The 16,173-nt window shown below is 37.9% G+C and overlaps 1 protein-coding gene across 27 annotated transcripts in view; it reads right to left on the bottom strand.

The window, feature by feature from the left end:
* The window catches only part of DMD (dystrophin), a 1,163,614-nt gene that overhangs the window by 930,171 nt on the left and 217,270 nt on the right, over positions 1–16,173 (bottom strand). Inside the window, exon 1 of one of the 27 annotated variants that reach the window (XM_046919257.1) lies at positions 13,558–13,648. The exons of the other annotated variants lie outside the window; for them this stretch is intronic. Coding sequence (XP_046775213.1) covers positions 13,558–13,576 — 19 coding nt within the window. The 5' untranslated portion in view covers positions 13,577–13,648. Of the gene's footprint in view, positions 1–13,557; positions 13,649–16,173 lie in introns of those variants that run through there. 27 annotated transcript variants of the gene reach the window in all.

Raw genomic sequence — 16,173 nt, 5'->3', positions numbered from 1 at the left:
TCCTAAAATAACTCTTCTTATTCCTGCTCCCTGTTGTAAATTAATCTGCATACGTGAGTCTTCAAAACAGGTTATTCTGATGTTCCATCAAGAGATTAGAATAGGGAATCTCACAGCCAAAAGCACAGATCTTTGCAGAAGATCTTTTTTGCATGTAGTTGTGTATCAGTAACCTACTTTTCTCTGGACCACGGCCAACACAAGCAGCAGATAATAATTCTTACCTGTCAAGCATTCTGCACTGGAGTGTTTCTTCTCAATTAACAAAGTCAATTAAGAAGCATGAATATTAAAGGAAGCATTAAAACCTATATTTGCTAATTGATACTACATCAACTGTTGAAGACAAGAGAATTAGCAACAGCCAATTTACAATCTGCATAAAAGTACATCACATTCTTAACTCCTTATGGACAAGTTGAGAAGCAAGACTGTTCATGAGTCAGCTCAACTTGTCTGTATTACCCAGACACCACTTGTGAAATCTAATTAACAAACAGCTAACTGATCCTTTTTGCAATGTCTGCCTATTGTAACTTAAATATTATTTCACAAAATCTTTTGAGAAATCATATTATCATGGTATTATATATAATACTGTGATATTAAAGGAGTATTTCTGAACAGACTAAAACGCTAAGGGTAACTACTAACAAAAGAGATGTGATAGAAAAGAAGAAAATTTGCATACACAGCTGGAGTGGGAGAGACCAACACGAGCAAATTAGCACCAGCCAGGTAGGAAAGAGAATCTAGATTCCCACACTGTGTAATTTGCAAACTAGGGCAAAATTTGGGCTGAAATTTATTTATTTATTTTTGACTGATTTTTTTAGACGTTTGAATTTATAGAAATATTTAAATAATCGATATAGAAATATACATAGTTATACAGAAATAAGACATTTCCAAATTCTGGAGGGAGAAATACTGGAAGAACCAAGTTGTTTTGAAGGTAATAGAACGAAACACATCAACAGGTTTTTCTGAAGTGGAAAATTTTCCATAATTAAATAACAATTTGAGCAAAATGATCAATGCGTTCACGTTTACCAAAACTGCAGCTGAAAAGTTGCTAAGCCATCCTGATAGATATTTCTTCAAACACTAAAAGGGTTTCTTGACATAGCAAAGCTTCTAATATAATGTAGATGAATACAGCTGTTGAAATAAAATGCATTTGCATGTAAATCCATCAAATTCAATAGCCAAGCCATGACAATTTGAGATGTTAAAGTAAAATGGCTTGTTATTAATGGAATTATAAATTTTTAAACATTGCAACTAAGCCTTCAGGAAGAGAAATAACCAGTGCAGAGAAAGAACGTAACTTTTCATAGCTCTTTTGCAAAGTGTCTACCTAATCAAAGAAGAGGATAAGGAGAGAATCAAATTCAAGTATATCTTCCATCTTGTTACTGTTACATGTACTTTCTTGTTACTGTTTCTCATTCTGGCCAGCCAGCTCTCGGGGTCCCTGCGTGAACAGGAGATTGGACCAAATGGCCTCCAAAGCTCCCTTTCAATCTCAGCTATCCTATGATTTTGTGCTATGGAACAGATGCTGAGAGTCTGATCCAAAAACTCCACTGAAAAGGGCACCGTGTTTTCACTGAGTTTCTCATGGCACTTTTGATCAAGAGCACATGCTCCAAAATACAGTTCTTACAAGGAATCTTGTCTGAGGGCCAACCTTGCCAAGACAGCTTGGCTAATGCTGGAATGAAGAAAAACCCTTAGCAGTAAGGATGGGTGGAATCACAAAAGAAAAAACGTATAGATACACAGTTTAACACAAGAGTCTTCCCCATCAATTTTGCATATTAGTCTTTTTTAGGAAACATCAGTTGATTTCAAAATCCCAACTTCCCAGCACAAATATCCTGGCAAGATCCCGTGGGTATCTAATCCTGACACTTTCATTAGTACTTTCAAGTTCAGCATGGTACACAGTGCAGCATCCCTACTGGTTTATCATCACCAGATGGATCACAGCACGGCTGGATCTGACACTGGAGCATGCACAGCACCACTGTATCTTTAAGGATGAAAGACTGTAAGACTTGCTTAACACTTTATCAAAATTACATATCCAGAACTTCAAACAGTCTCCTTGTCTGCATACTTGGGTCAATACCTTCATGAGGAGAATTTAACTCAGTCCAGGGGTGCAAAAAGCTCAGTCTTGCAGCACTAGGGATGTCAGCTCAGCAGTGCTATCCATTGCTGCTCAGAAATAACAATTTGTTCTCACCTTCCCACAAGAGTAAAAAGCAGATCCTTTTCACTACTGCAAGAAACCTGATATGCCGTAGCGTTTTCCTTTTCCTTCCTATTGCACCATAACTAAATAAATTAATAAATAAAATAAAATCCAAACATTCAAAATAAATAAGAGCCTCTCTACCCCATCAAACATAGGAGCACCTCTCCTAAGAAAAAGGGCTGAGGGAGCCAGGCTTAATCAGCTTGGAGAAGAGCAGGTTCTGGGGTCACCTCATTGCAGCCTTCCACTATTTAAAGGAGATTATAAACAGGAGGAAGAACAATTTTTTATGTGGTCTGATAATGATAGGAAAGAGGGACTGCCTTTAAACTAAGGGGTGAGATTTAACATAGATTTCAGGGGGAAATTCTTTTACCCAGAGTGTAGTGAGGCACTGGAACAGGTTGACCAGAGAAGCTGTGGATGACCCATCCTTGGAGGCACTCCAGGTCAGGTTGGATGGGGCCCTGGACAGTCTGATCTAGTGGCAACACTGCCCACAGCAGGGGGTTGGAACTATGTGGGCTTTAGGATCCCTTCCAACCTAAGCCATTCTATGATTCTGTTAATTCCTTTTCTTTTCAGTGATGTCTCATTATATTCATTTGCTTTGGTGTGAATATAAGCCTCCATCTCCTCCACTGAGCCAGGTCTGACAATATCAAAGATGCCTGTTACTATTCAGGAATTTGGAGTAACCTGGAGTTTCTGTATATGCAGTTTGTCTGCCTCAATTTATTAGGGATTTTATTTTTCTAGTCTACTTTATTTGGACTATCATCTTTGTCAATTCCTGTGTAGTGTATGCATTATTACAATGAAAATTAACAAAAGAATTAATACACTGTACACAGGCAAGTCATTGGACAGCCATACGCATTGTGCTGCTCACTACTACTACACAAAGATAGAAAAGCGAGAAAAAAACCCACACTGACAAATCCGTTCTGTTGTAGACAGACACTGACAATTTCACTCAGCTTATTTACTTGACAAAATACATAAATAAATAAATACATAAATAACAGTGGATCTCGTAAGAGCAGGCACCATAGATTTGGAACCAAACAATGGTCAACTCAGAAGCCATGCTGACACTCAGATCTTCTTCCACCTCGGATGCAGGAAAAAACTCAATTATTAAAACAATTATTTGAGGATTATCATTAGCAAAACAACATGTGGCTGGCCATACTATCTTGGTAACATAAAAATGCTCTGAAACTGAGGGCCTCTCATGTAGGGATGTTGTCTGTCTCAAAATCTGAGCTGAAAGTGACTCTTGAAAAAATTACGTAGGAACAGACGTGCTCAGATCTGAGCAGGACCCAGTTTACTGGTGTCATTACTGCATGGCTGAGACCTACCAAGCAAATTTTTCTTTGGGTTTTCAAGATAACCTTATAAATAGTGAAGATGGACAGCAATTACTTGGAGGAAACACTGATACAAAAACCATGACATGACATTGCCGATTGTCCCAGACATACTATTTCATTCCTGAATGAAATAGTGTTTTTTCCCCTCCTCTTTTGCACTGCATTAGAGATGATGAATATCAGTGTCCATCTAAAGAATAAGTATGGGATCTACCAATTTTACTAATTAGTTACAAAAAATCAGGGGTGATTACACTATTTGGTGACTTGAATTATAGAAAGACTAGCTGCATGCTATCATATACATTTACCTATCAGCATGACTTCTCAATCTGTGGCCATGCAAGGTAACTTCTGAAACACACAGAATAAATCCTGGTGAAAAGCAGAATCTAAGGCGAACTGTCTATTGACATAAAGGAAGTATCTGAAGTGATAACTACAAATCTAGGGTAACAACCTTGTGCACTTAATGAAGCTTGAGATGTTGATAAAGGTCATATGGTGAGTCTGTAATGAAGATTCATCTACTTTAGTCAGAGTTTCACTGGCTTTACCTGTAATGGCATCCCATTACTCCCACTGGCAGAGGCAGAGTCATGTTTGTACACAAATTAATTAATGAGGAACTCTACCAAGACTTTTAGTGCAGAAACAATCATGCATGTTGACAGTTACTAATAGCAGGAGGGAATTCTCATTCATGAGGGATAAGGGCTATTCATAGCATTAAACTGTAGTCTAGTTGCTTTGCAGGGATAAATGATAATTAAACTACTTTACTGATCAACAGTAAAGATAAAATAAGTGGTGTATTCAAATGATTTGCACTTTGTAGGTATTGAAAATTTTCTATCTATTCAGAGACTTTTCACCCTGAAAGTCATGAACAGATTTATGCAGTTTTTCTGGTTCACCTGCACTCTCAAGACAGAATAAGTGAATTGAGTTTGAAATTAGAACCTTAATCTAGATGTCCACACCGGAAACAAGTAACAAGAATCTCCCTGGAGGTAATGAAGATGCCATGACTACCCCTTTAAGTCCACCAATGAGCACTCTTTCTAACAGAGCCTTAGCTGCAATCTGACTTGATCATAAAATAACAGGGCAAACACTGAAATGCCCAGAAACTTTGTTCTTGAACTGTACAACATACTCTCAATGCTCACTGTTCAAAGAAACAAAACATTCTCTTTAGTCAGCAGTTATTTTAGAAGAAAAGGTACAAAACCATTTTTCTGAAATAACTGATGCCCTTTTAGAGGTTTTAAATTTAAGATTACAAGAAACATTGAAAATTCCAGACAATACTGAGGCTGATAGCCCCAAGTTAGCACAACAGTGAGCAGACACAAACATTTAAGTATCTGCTTCTTTTTTTTCCCTTGAAATAAGGTCAGATACCTCTTAAATGTAATTCTAAATGATTCTAGTGCATTACTATGCAAAAGAAACAAATATGACTATTAATACATTATATCTTGTGTGATCTATTTAGTAACATATAAAATAACGAAAATGGCTGAGATGCTACCTACTGATAGTATTTAACAGCACAGGATTCTTAATTTTAAAAAAAATCAATTGATTAAAATTTATTTTTCCATTTTCAAATTTAGAAATACCTTTTAAGTTTTCTGGATGAGCTGTTACAACGTTACTTTGTTCCCAAACAGGGCACGGAGAACAATGATGTGCAAAAGGAAGCGGACTTTTCCAATAACAGTAAAACTGCTCTGACTGAAAATGCAACAGCACTCCTTTCTTTCTTTCCCATTCTAAATAAGATGCTGGCAAGCATACCTGAGGAAACTCATAATCCCATCATAGCCTTCATGAGTTATGGCTGCCCCTCCAATTAGCTGTAAAGACAGATTGCTTCCTTCTCATAAAACTTTATCCTATGCAAAGTAACAAATAAGATCACTGAATAGGTCTTGCCATGCAGGTTATAAAGAGCAATCTAATAAAGACAAATAAATAGGAAAGGAAATAAGAAGGTCCATTTATTGCAAAGATCTGCAATAAGAGGAAATAAATATTTTCATTTCAGAATAAAGGCTGATTCATTCATTCATTAAGTCACTGACAAAATTCTGTCAATTAGAGAGACCTTTTGATTCTATTTCCTAAGGAGGTTCAAAAGGACTTCATTTAATATAAAATCCGCATCTAGTACTCGTGGTTTATTTGTAGCATAGTTTAACACAGGGACAAGTACAGAGTAGAATTCCATACATAATTGAGACCGCACTGCTATCCACAAAAGAAAAAATGTTATCCTTTTAGCATCTGGTGCAACATAATACCATTATAACACAATTAGAGAGACTAGGGACCAGCTACTAAATAAGTAAAATGAAAAGATGAAGACTTTGGTATCAGATTTCTTTCAAAGCATTTCTCTTGTAAAACATTTGCATTTCACTCAGCTCAGGACGCTAGGTTAAGCTTCCAAGACTCCATGTAATGCAGAGCAATTCTGCCTGCCCTTATACAGAAAGAGTAACTGCACATTGTCACACAGTCAATCCTCTATTCTATACACTCCGATACTACAAAACCAGTTTTGCTACCTGAGCAATGTAGCAACAGTAGGTACTCCCAGAACTTGAGAAACTGTTTTATTCATACATATTTTAAAAAAATAGTTATTTATTTATTCTTCCCCATAATTGGAAATTTTTGCATAAAAATTTGTCTGGCACACAAATGTCACTGACTTCTTTAAAAAATATTTCACAAGCAGCATCATAAGAGGTACCCTACAGTAAGTCGCACAGATAGGCATCCAGATGAGTCTTGAATACCCTCATAGAAGGAGACTCCACTACCTGTCTGGGCAACCTGTTCCAGTGCTCCATCACTCTTACCATAAAGTTCTTCTGCATGTTTCTATGGAACTTCCTATGTTCAAGTTTTAGTTCAATTTTCCTTGTCCTATCACCACAGACCACTGGGAAGGTCCTGGCCTCATCCATTTGCCCCCAGTAATCTGGTCTTGCTCCAGTATGACAGTGTATGTGGGGAATCCCGAAAGCATTGACCTCAATCCAGGTGGGTTTGGAAGCATCAACTTTGATGGTGTGCTGCTGACCTGAACCCATGACACAATTTGCCATGTTACAAACAGTAGCTACAAAATTCTACAAACTACGTTCATTTTTCTTCACTATCCGAAAATAAATTCTTTCTCTTAATTTTCAAAGAAAGAAAATGATTTTAAAACTTCTTAAAATAAAAAGATGCTTCAACGTATTTTAAAGTACTCCTACTTCTTCCACAAAATACAGCAGATTATTTGACAACTCATACTACAAATCACCAGACATCTACTGTGATGTGGGATAGAACTTACTACCTGTCAGTGCCAATCCTTCATAAACATTTTAATACTTTGAATGATGGTATCATGAAGTTTACCTCAAAAGTTATTTTTCTCCCTGATTACTTTCCTAGAAGGTAAATAAATGAGAACCAATCATATAAACACAAATGGAGCAGGCAGGCTAGAAATCTAGACAAATTCAGTTTCTCAACATTGAAGAGCTCACTCAGAATTTGTCAGGATTAAATTTTAATTTACATCACTCCAATACAAAATGTTGCAGGTTTTTTTTGTTGTTGTTTGTTTGTTTGTTTTGCCAGTTGCACTTCATAAATAGTTAAGAAATTAAATGTAAATCCTCCAAGGGCAATATTATCACACTACTGCAAATATAATTCACAGCGATCTCACTGAGATTACATTGTTCCTTGGACCTCCTTTTGTCATAGACCTCTGTTGACAAATCCACAGCTATGTGGCAATGCAGGATACTAACAAGCTTTGAATTAGTTACACAGCAAAGATCTCTCTGAGATTGTGGTAATTTCATCAGGATGATAAAATGTGACTCTATAGAGGGGGAACTCAATGCTCAGAAAAGTCATCCCTGCAGGCAAAAGACAAATCATAAAAAATAAGGTAAGTTGATTTGTCTGCAAGCCTTTGTCTCTCTGCAAAATCCGACCAAGCTGACTCCAAAGATTTTGAAAAGTACACCCAATATTTATTTTTTCCTCTCCAAAGATGAAGGCTAAAGTAATTTATTTTCTTCTCATCACTGGCACAAAATTGAATTTTGTTGCTGGAGAGGTCCCAGCTTGTGAGAAGCAGTAAGTTTTGTGGCTAGGGAGTGGAAAAGCTGGGAGGATTTGAGTGACTCTAGAGAATTTCTGAGTGGTTCTGTCTTGTCATCGCTTCACTTGGTCCTCCACTATCCTGTTTAACAGTGCTGGCTAGCAGAGGTCCAAACCATGGACCAGAGTGACGCTGGCACAAGTGTCTGTGCTTTGTTGGCAACTCAGGAGCATCCTCCTACCCAACTGCCCACTCAGAACAGGCCCTTCCTATTAAAGTGGGGTGGTAAGGGCAGCAGGGAGCAGGACCAGCCACGATCAGAAGTGAGAATCCAATTTACAGCTTTTCAGAGCAGTGGCCTGCAGCTTCCTTGAGTCCTAAGGTGAAGCAGAAGTCAGCGTAGATCACAGTCAGATCAGCAGCATCACATAAAGACTGTATTTTAACAAGGCATTAATCAGGTTAATATTTTTGCTTAAAGCATTAAATCTAAAAGAGCCAATAAATTTAAAATATGTGGTGCATATTTTAAATGGTAGAACCACAATATCTAAATTTTCTGAACTGTTTAGAAAGGAAGGAATGACCAGGGTTAAGAGGCTCCGTCCAACCTCCAGTAATTACCCATTACTCCTATTTACAGGTGATACATACATTAATCATACTGACAACAAAATTAATAATCTCTTCCCTTTGTATGTAAAGCTTTTCGAGGTTTTCCAGGTCACAATTACTTCTACTAAGGAGCCTTTTGCTTAAACCTCATCGTTTCTGCAGATCTCAGGACATCCTGAGATTAAAAAATGCTAACAGGCATGGCCTTTTATCTCTCCACTGATGTACACATCTTTTCTTGTTCTTTTGTTTCAGTATGGAAGCATGTACAAAAAATATAAACAAAATCAGTTGATGTTATAAGTGTAGAGATTAACCCAGAAACCTGGCTCTAAACATAGCATCCTGTGACCTAACACTACTTCTCAGAAGAAAATCCTGGATGAACAAAGAGGCTTTACAGATCTCTTTGCAAAAGCAACAGTATTTGCCAGACGACTGGAAAAACAAAAAGTGAGAGCAAAGGTTTTTCATGAAGAATACAATATTTCTAGACACTGCCTTGAGGTGATGTGACCAGAGATCTTCCACTGACTGTGGTTCTTAGTATGAAAGTAAAAAACATCTCCAAACCATGGCACCGCTATAGCACAGTTATGGGAAGAATTAAATAAGACCATCTGTAAAACAGTAGTATGTTTTCATTTAAGGCTATGTACAGGCACAGTTTTCCCTCAGATGACTTCACCTTTTTATACTGACTTTTTTTTCCTCATGAATATTTAGAAACAGATCACAAAAAAGAGGAAAAAAACATTGAAGAGTAAACTGAAAAAAAAAAAGGCCTCATAAAAATGTCATATAACTTTATCAAACAAACATATCAATCATACATACTTGAGCTACTCAGAAGATTCACAACTAGCTACCCTTGTTATCCATCTGGAAAACCATATACTCATTTCACACATTCTAGCTGAGTTTTCATAGCCCGTCCTATCATTACCAGTTTATCTGAACCACAATTCTGAAGTGGCTCTTCTTTTTACAACTGTATGTTACATTATTCATGTTTGTGCTTCCTACTAGCACTTAAGGTGCTTGCTATCTACTGTTCTAGGCAACATAAAAAGGGTTGAAAGAATAGCCTCTGGCTGAAGCATTTATATTTTAATTACTGTACAAAAGAGTACTTATGCTTTTATTCTCTATGATGGGCATAAATCTAAGCATGATGGCTACTTGCCTGAAGATACATAGTTACCTCTGTAAAAATAAAATAAAATAAAAATAAATTAGAGAAGCCATTGTTTGGTACATTTTTGAAGATTTATTTCTATAACATGGAGGTAGTCGGAGAATTCATCCTCCAATTACTTATTTCCATATTTTTATCTTACATTTTCTTCAGGAAACATACTTACTCCCCCTCATTCCATGGCTTCCACTGAAACAGGCTGACCATGGTACTCCCTGATTCTGTTAGAATGATTACATTTAATTCTCAGGAAATTGTGTATTTCAGACCTTGACCAATCAAATAAGTCCTAAAAATGACCCATTCTCAGCATTAGTTTTGTTTTGTTAAGCAGGTTGATATCACTTGTCCCTATTTTTTTTTTAATGAAAGTGAATTTCTTAAATCTCCTTCTGCACACGCTCAGAAATTGCTTTGAGAGAAGAAAAAAAAGTGCAGAGGATCAGTCTTGACTGTCTCCATTACTTTTTAATGATAAGATGATAGCCTGACCTTTTTATTAAACCTTTGATAAGCTAGTTCAGTAACAACACAATATCCTCCCACCTCAACTTCGCACTGACAGTGCTTGTATTTATGACCAGTCTGAATTGATGCTTTCTAAGATGCAATATAATCTTTACTCTAAAATAGAACTTTACGGGATGTAATACCTACTCTTGTGGATGAGGACTAGACTGCATAAAATACAGTGTTTTCCTCTGAAACTGTGTCTGCATCTGTCATTACTGCATTTATCTGGGCATACAAGATTAACTATTAAATAAATCAAATTCAAAATCATCTTAGAAAGGCTGAACACTGCATTTGAGAAGTGTAAGTTTACGATAATTTAAATACTGTTTGCTTAAGACGGCCTTAATAAAACATGCAAGGCAGAAATCTTTCAAAGCTCTTCATTCTGTTAGGAATAAAGTAAAGAGAAAAATGAGTATCAAAAAAAAAAAGACAAGAAAAAAAAAGAAAAGCTTTGTCAGCAAGTGACACAGTAGACAGAGAGACAGGAAGTAAAATAGGAAATATAATTATGAAAGATGGACTCCTGTGAATTATACTCAAGTATTTTAAGACACTACCAGCAGTTGTGGGCTCCAGTGGATTCCCCAGATTCCCTTCACTTGACCCTCTCATGCACACAGAGCAGCATTAACTTATAGTTTAACTCTGATGAACCTTTGCCAATTTGAATGCTGTCTCCAAAGCACATTTCATTTTCCATAGGTTGAAGAAATAGAATAAGAAACATCCATAAAATCACATGTATTTTTGTATACACTGCAATGATCAGTGGCAACAGCTTGGAGATACTCATACAAAGGTTCCAACAAATATATCAGGGTTTTCTCACTAACCAAATTTCAGGGAGGATGCTAGTGCACAGGAAACTGAAGAAACATGACACCACTCTTTCTTGCTTGGATCTGCTTGCATGAAGAGCTTATTGTTCTGTACTGTCTAGAACTTGAGCCTAGCAAGTCTACCCATATCATTCCACAGGCAAAGTTACACTGTTACACTTCAGCAAAGCAAACATTACCACCTCCCAGCATATCTCTACGGTTTTTTTGTTTGCTTTGCTTTTCTTAGTGTATTCATAGAACACAATTTGCATTGGACAATCAATAAGCAATTACCTTTTATTTGAAAAGCATAATGTCTTTATTCGTTCACTGTTGAAAAGGAACTGAAGGCACAATCAAAACTCATTCAACTATATGGAGAAGTTCTTTTTTAAATATAGATGTATCTATCCAACTCCCCTCTTAAATGTTTATCACTGACTGCAAACCTGCTATTCTAAAAGGAGAATGAACAACCATGTTAACTCAGTTAATGGCAGCTATGAGAATGTTTACATGGGAAAAGTTTCCCCTGCAACCCTACCAAAAACCCATAGTCCAAGACTTCTTAAACAATCCATTTCAATGTCACTGAATTAACAGTGTGTAGTTTTGTAGTGCTTTTGCAGAGATGCCAGGCAGTTGCACTATCTTTGATCTATTTCTGTTCAAGTTACATAAAGTGTCTGAAACCATGATAATGTGCAATATTGATCCAGTAATAGTAGTAGATTATATAGCAAGATATATCTTATTTTACCATCTAAAAATAGGCCTTACACAGACAAGATGTTCTGGAGAGTAGAGCAGAGCATGAGATGCTCTCACTACTCAAAGCTGAATGACTTTTTATGGTATTTATGAGCCCCTGGTTCAATTTGTTGTTTACTCATTTGGCATATCACTCTTCTCAACACAAAACCTATATGGAAGTAAGACAATAAAGTTATTTTACACTGTAACATGGTTGGGTCTTGTTTGCAAATGTAAATTGTTTCATGAACTAAAAATATTCGTCCTGTTTAGGAGATGTTTTTTAAAGCACGTAAGATGTGACCATCAAATCTGAAAGTTAATATAGCAGAGAAGGACATACGCTCACCTACCCAGATGAGATTGCGCTACAGTACTCAGATTTCTCTAATGCACTGTGGTCAATGAACAAGAAGATCAACTTCATTGTTCTAACTGCATATTTTATGAACTGTGACAAGTTTGTTATAACTCATTTGCTCTAAACTTTTCTTCTGAGATTGCACAAGCACCAAGAGATAAACTCAGCAATGTCAACAAGCTTGGTGGCATAGTTCAAGCTGTGAAGGTTCAATAAATAGGTCTGTAAACATTGCAAATCAACACAGCTTTTGATGAAATGTCAAGCAAGACAGAGCTTAGCTATATTCAGCTCAGCTTGAACTCATAAACCATTAACTGGCCTCTGTAGTTCCCAGAGAAATGTGTCTTATGAATAAAGCTTGTATGTTGAAATAATAGAAATAACAGCGATACATTTTTCCTTAGAACAGAAGATTAATAAAAGTCATTTAATAATGGAAAAGTGTATTTGAATCAATCCAATAAGAACAGATGTATAAAATCAGACTATTCGACAATACTACACGGCCTCATGATGGAGCAACCATGATTTTATACCTCTAAGTTAGGAAAGGATGCTAAAAATAAGAAGAGGAAATAAAATTCATTTTGAAATGCCCTAAAGAAACTAAGACACCTCCATTCTGAACAACAGCAAAAATCCTTGTTTTCCCTGCACAAGACATTAAAATATTGCTTGTTTCAGAGAAAATACAGATTTTCTCTCTATTTTTAGGAGGAAGGAAAGAATACAACTTGTAACAATGCATCAAGATACCTATTTATAAGAGAAGCCGGCATTCTTTTTTTTTTCTTCAGTGAAGCACTGTACTACATACATACTGTCAAGTATTTTCTCCAGATTTATTTTCAAATGGTTTGAAAAATACGAAGTTACTTCAACCACTTTTCTGAATCAATCCTCCACAGACATGCCTATGCAATTACCCTGGACTGAACGCAAGGTTGTTTTTGCCCGATGGCCCACTTTTCAAGCTATTTCTATACCACCAGTAGAGTAATTCATTTGACCGCGTCCAAATTTATTTGCAGTGAACTTCACATTTTTCTGCTGTTTTTCATAACGAGGAGCTCATTTGGAAAAACAATCTAATCCTTTCTGATCAGGCAGCATCTATTATCTACAGCCATGCAATCACTTAGCATTGTCACGGGAAGGCTGTCCATCATCACGGAAAAATAATCCATTTAACCTAATCAAAGAGTTACTGTAAGCAAAAGTTTGCCTGTTTTTCCATTCTGCATTCAACACCCTGTTGATATTTTCCAGCCAGTTTTGAAGCAGCTTAAGAAAGTTAGGCAGTCATGGACTAATGGAACCGAGCTCGCCCTTCCCCACGGCCTTCTACCTCCTAACTGCCCCTCACTCTGGAGCCCCTTCCTTGAGCTTCCCAAAGCCCTCTGCATGCAGGCACCCACCAGGCAGCAAAATGACCTAAATGCTGCTATCTTTAGGGTCACCCTGCTGCTGTTCTGTCTTCTGATATCAGCTGTATGCCTTTCCAGCTTTTACTCACCCAACAGATCACCAGACATTGCCGATACTGCAGTGCCCTGCTACCTTCATGGGGAAGCTCTTTGCTGATTTCCCTGTAGGTACTTCAGTCTAACACATCCTGCTAAGCTCGGAGAACCTGGAGGGAGACTCATTGCCTGGCGCAGGTATTGCAGGCACATAACCTGCCTCCAGCTTCGCGGGCACAAGGGCAGCACGAGCCTGTTAGGAGACGACGGAGAATCACGTCTGGTTTTGCTGCCTCGAGCCACAGCACGGTACCCTCCCCAGGTGGGCAGCCAGCGCGTGCTGCACGCCCTCCCTGGTCGCAGGAATGGTTTCTCCCTCCACAGGCTCAATCTACCTGATTACGCTCCCTCCCCATCAGTAATCTCGCCCCCCCCCGGACGGCATCAGGCAGAGTTTCTGCCAGGCAGGGCTGCGGAGGGCAGGCAGCCGCCCGCGGGACACGCAGGGGGAACGTTTCAGAATAGCTCGCCTCGGACTGCCTGCTGTTCAAGCAGCAGCGTGCGGCTGGGAGATTATTCATCCTGCTTTCACAATGCTATTCAAACAAGCTTAAAGTCCCTAAGAAAAGAATGCTACCTGCTTCACGAACCAGTAGCTACTCTGTGTATTTTTCCTTGAAGCCAGCTTACATCCTTTTGATATATGATGGTGCATTTCCATTTGCAGTACATTCTTCCCTAGTTCTAGTAAGCAAATAAACTAAAAGGGGCAACATTTCTTCCTCTTTTTTCTTTCTTTCTTTTTTTTTTTTTCTAAAATAAAGAGAGAAAGGACAGGAAGAACACATATTGCCATAACTGCCTTAAACACCACCTGCTGTCTTCCAGCAAACTTCAGCATCACACTTGCTCCAAGCCTGAAAGGCTGCTGCTTTTTTTTTTTTAATAACCACAATGGTGGGGAGACACAAACACTTTTCCCTCTACTTCTTTCGGTCTGGAATATTCCAATTAGCCTGATTATTACATTACTAACTGCTATGCTATAAAACTGTTCTATCCAACTTTAAAGGCTACATCAAAAAGATTCAAAGTTCCTTTACTAGCTAACAGGCTGGTTTTAAAAACATGTGTCAAGAGAAAGCAGCGGGCAAAGCATTGATCGGGGAAAGATTTATGCCAGTATTTCAGCTGGATGCAGAGCCTGTGGTCTGTCAGGCACAGTGCAGCATAAAACCATGACAGCAAAAAAGGCAACAGATGTGGAGACAGTAAATACTTAGCACCGCTCCATTCCAGGCTACTGTGGTGCTGTATGTAAGTGTGTTGAAGTTCTCTAGGATCTGATGATTTTAAGTAAGTTTAACTGTTCTTTTGTGTGCAGTGTAAAACTGGGAATTATTACAGACCTTGGAAATCTGTTGATACAAAAAAAAAAAAAGAGAAAAAAAAAAAAGATGTTAGCATTATTTGAGAGCACACAAGAGCCAGAAAAAAATAAAAACACTACTAATAAAAAAAGTCTTATGCTGCACGGCAGTATCTGACAGAAAGTTCATGTCCTTCCTTCTCTGTTTTCAGGACAGTCTCCCCATATGGAGATATTTCTGAGGAAATAAGCAGAGCCTGAAGGTGGCTTCTCCCAGACTTACCACACTGAACCACAACTCTTCCCTCCCTGCACATCCTGCAGTGAGAGCACCAGGGCCATTGTAGCAGGGCCAGTGCTGGAAAGGCCCAACCTCATGGTGCTGGGTTCTGCTAACACCTCAGTGCAGTTCAATTGTTAGAAGTCCAAGATTTCTTATTTTCCAAAAGCACACAATACAAGTGTTAAATATGTAGCTTCTTTTGACTAATTGGTCTGTTACCATCAAATGAAGAATACAAGTAGTGCTCTGGAAATCCAGGTGCTAAAAAACAACAAAAAGCACGTGTTGGCACTGATCTCACATGATGGTGACGTCAACATGTTGGAAAAGCTTCCTTTTGTGACATCTCTAAAAAAATACACAGAAGGCTACAAGAATGTTCTCCCAGGAAAGAGGATATCTTCTCCATAACCCACTCCACGTTTCATGGTGGAACTGACAAGCAATGCTGACAGGCTGCATCATATGTACTAGTCATATTTGTAAATGGGTCTGTTCAAAATACAAACCTCTTTTTCTCTTCAGCTGCAAGTGAAAATAAAATAAATAAATTCAAATAGGCTCTGGCTTGAACCTAACCGTGTTCTGCTTTGTTTTTCTCACTGAAACATACTCAGACTGCCTTCATTTACTATAACAGTTCAGTTACCTGAAACACTGAAGTTGAAGGTCATTTCATATCCTATCCAGGACGAAGACATAACACTTAGCATCTTTTAGGAGAGCAGCACAACCCTGAATTCAGAAGTTACTGAAGAGCAGTTTTCAGTTAAGCCGGTTAGATTAAGCCGTTAGAAATATTCAAGCAACCACAAGAAGAAAGAGAGCAGAAAAAAACTTTTTAATTGTATGCACAAGAGGCAACCTGGGCACTTTCTCCACAATAAGCCATTTATAGTACTGGGAATGTCTTGGTGCCTACAGCAGGGCTGAGAGCTTCTCATGTCAGAATAATGCGTTGACAAACTTCTACAAGGCTCAGAGATGAAATTTCTAACTTCTCTTATGAGCAGAACA

This window comes from Gallus gallus, chromosome 1 (assembly GCF_016699485.2).
Source record: "Gallus gallus isolate bGalGal1 chromosome 1, bGalGal1.mat.broiler.GRCg7b, whole genome shotgun sequence".
Taxonomy (NCBI): domain Eukaryota; kingdom Metazoa; phylum Chordata; class Aves; order Galliformes; family Phasianidae; genus Gallus; species Gallus gallus.
Note: the sequence above shows the minus strand (reverse complement) of the source record. Positions and strands in the feature narration are given on the sequence as shown.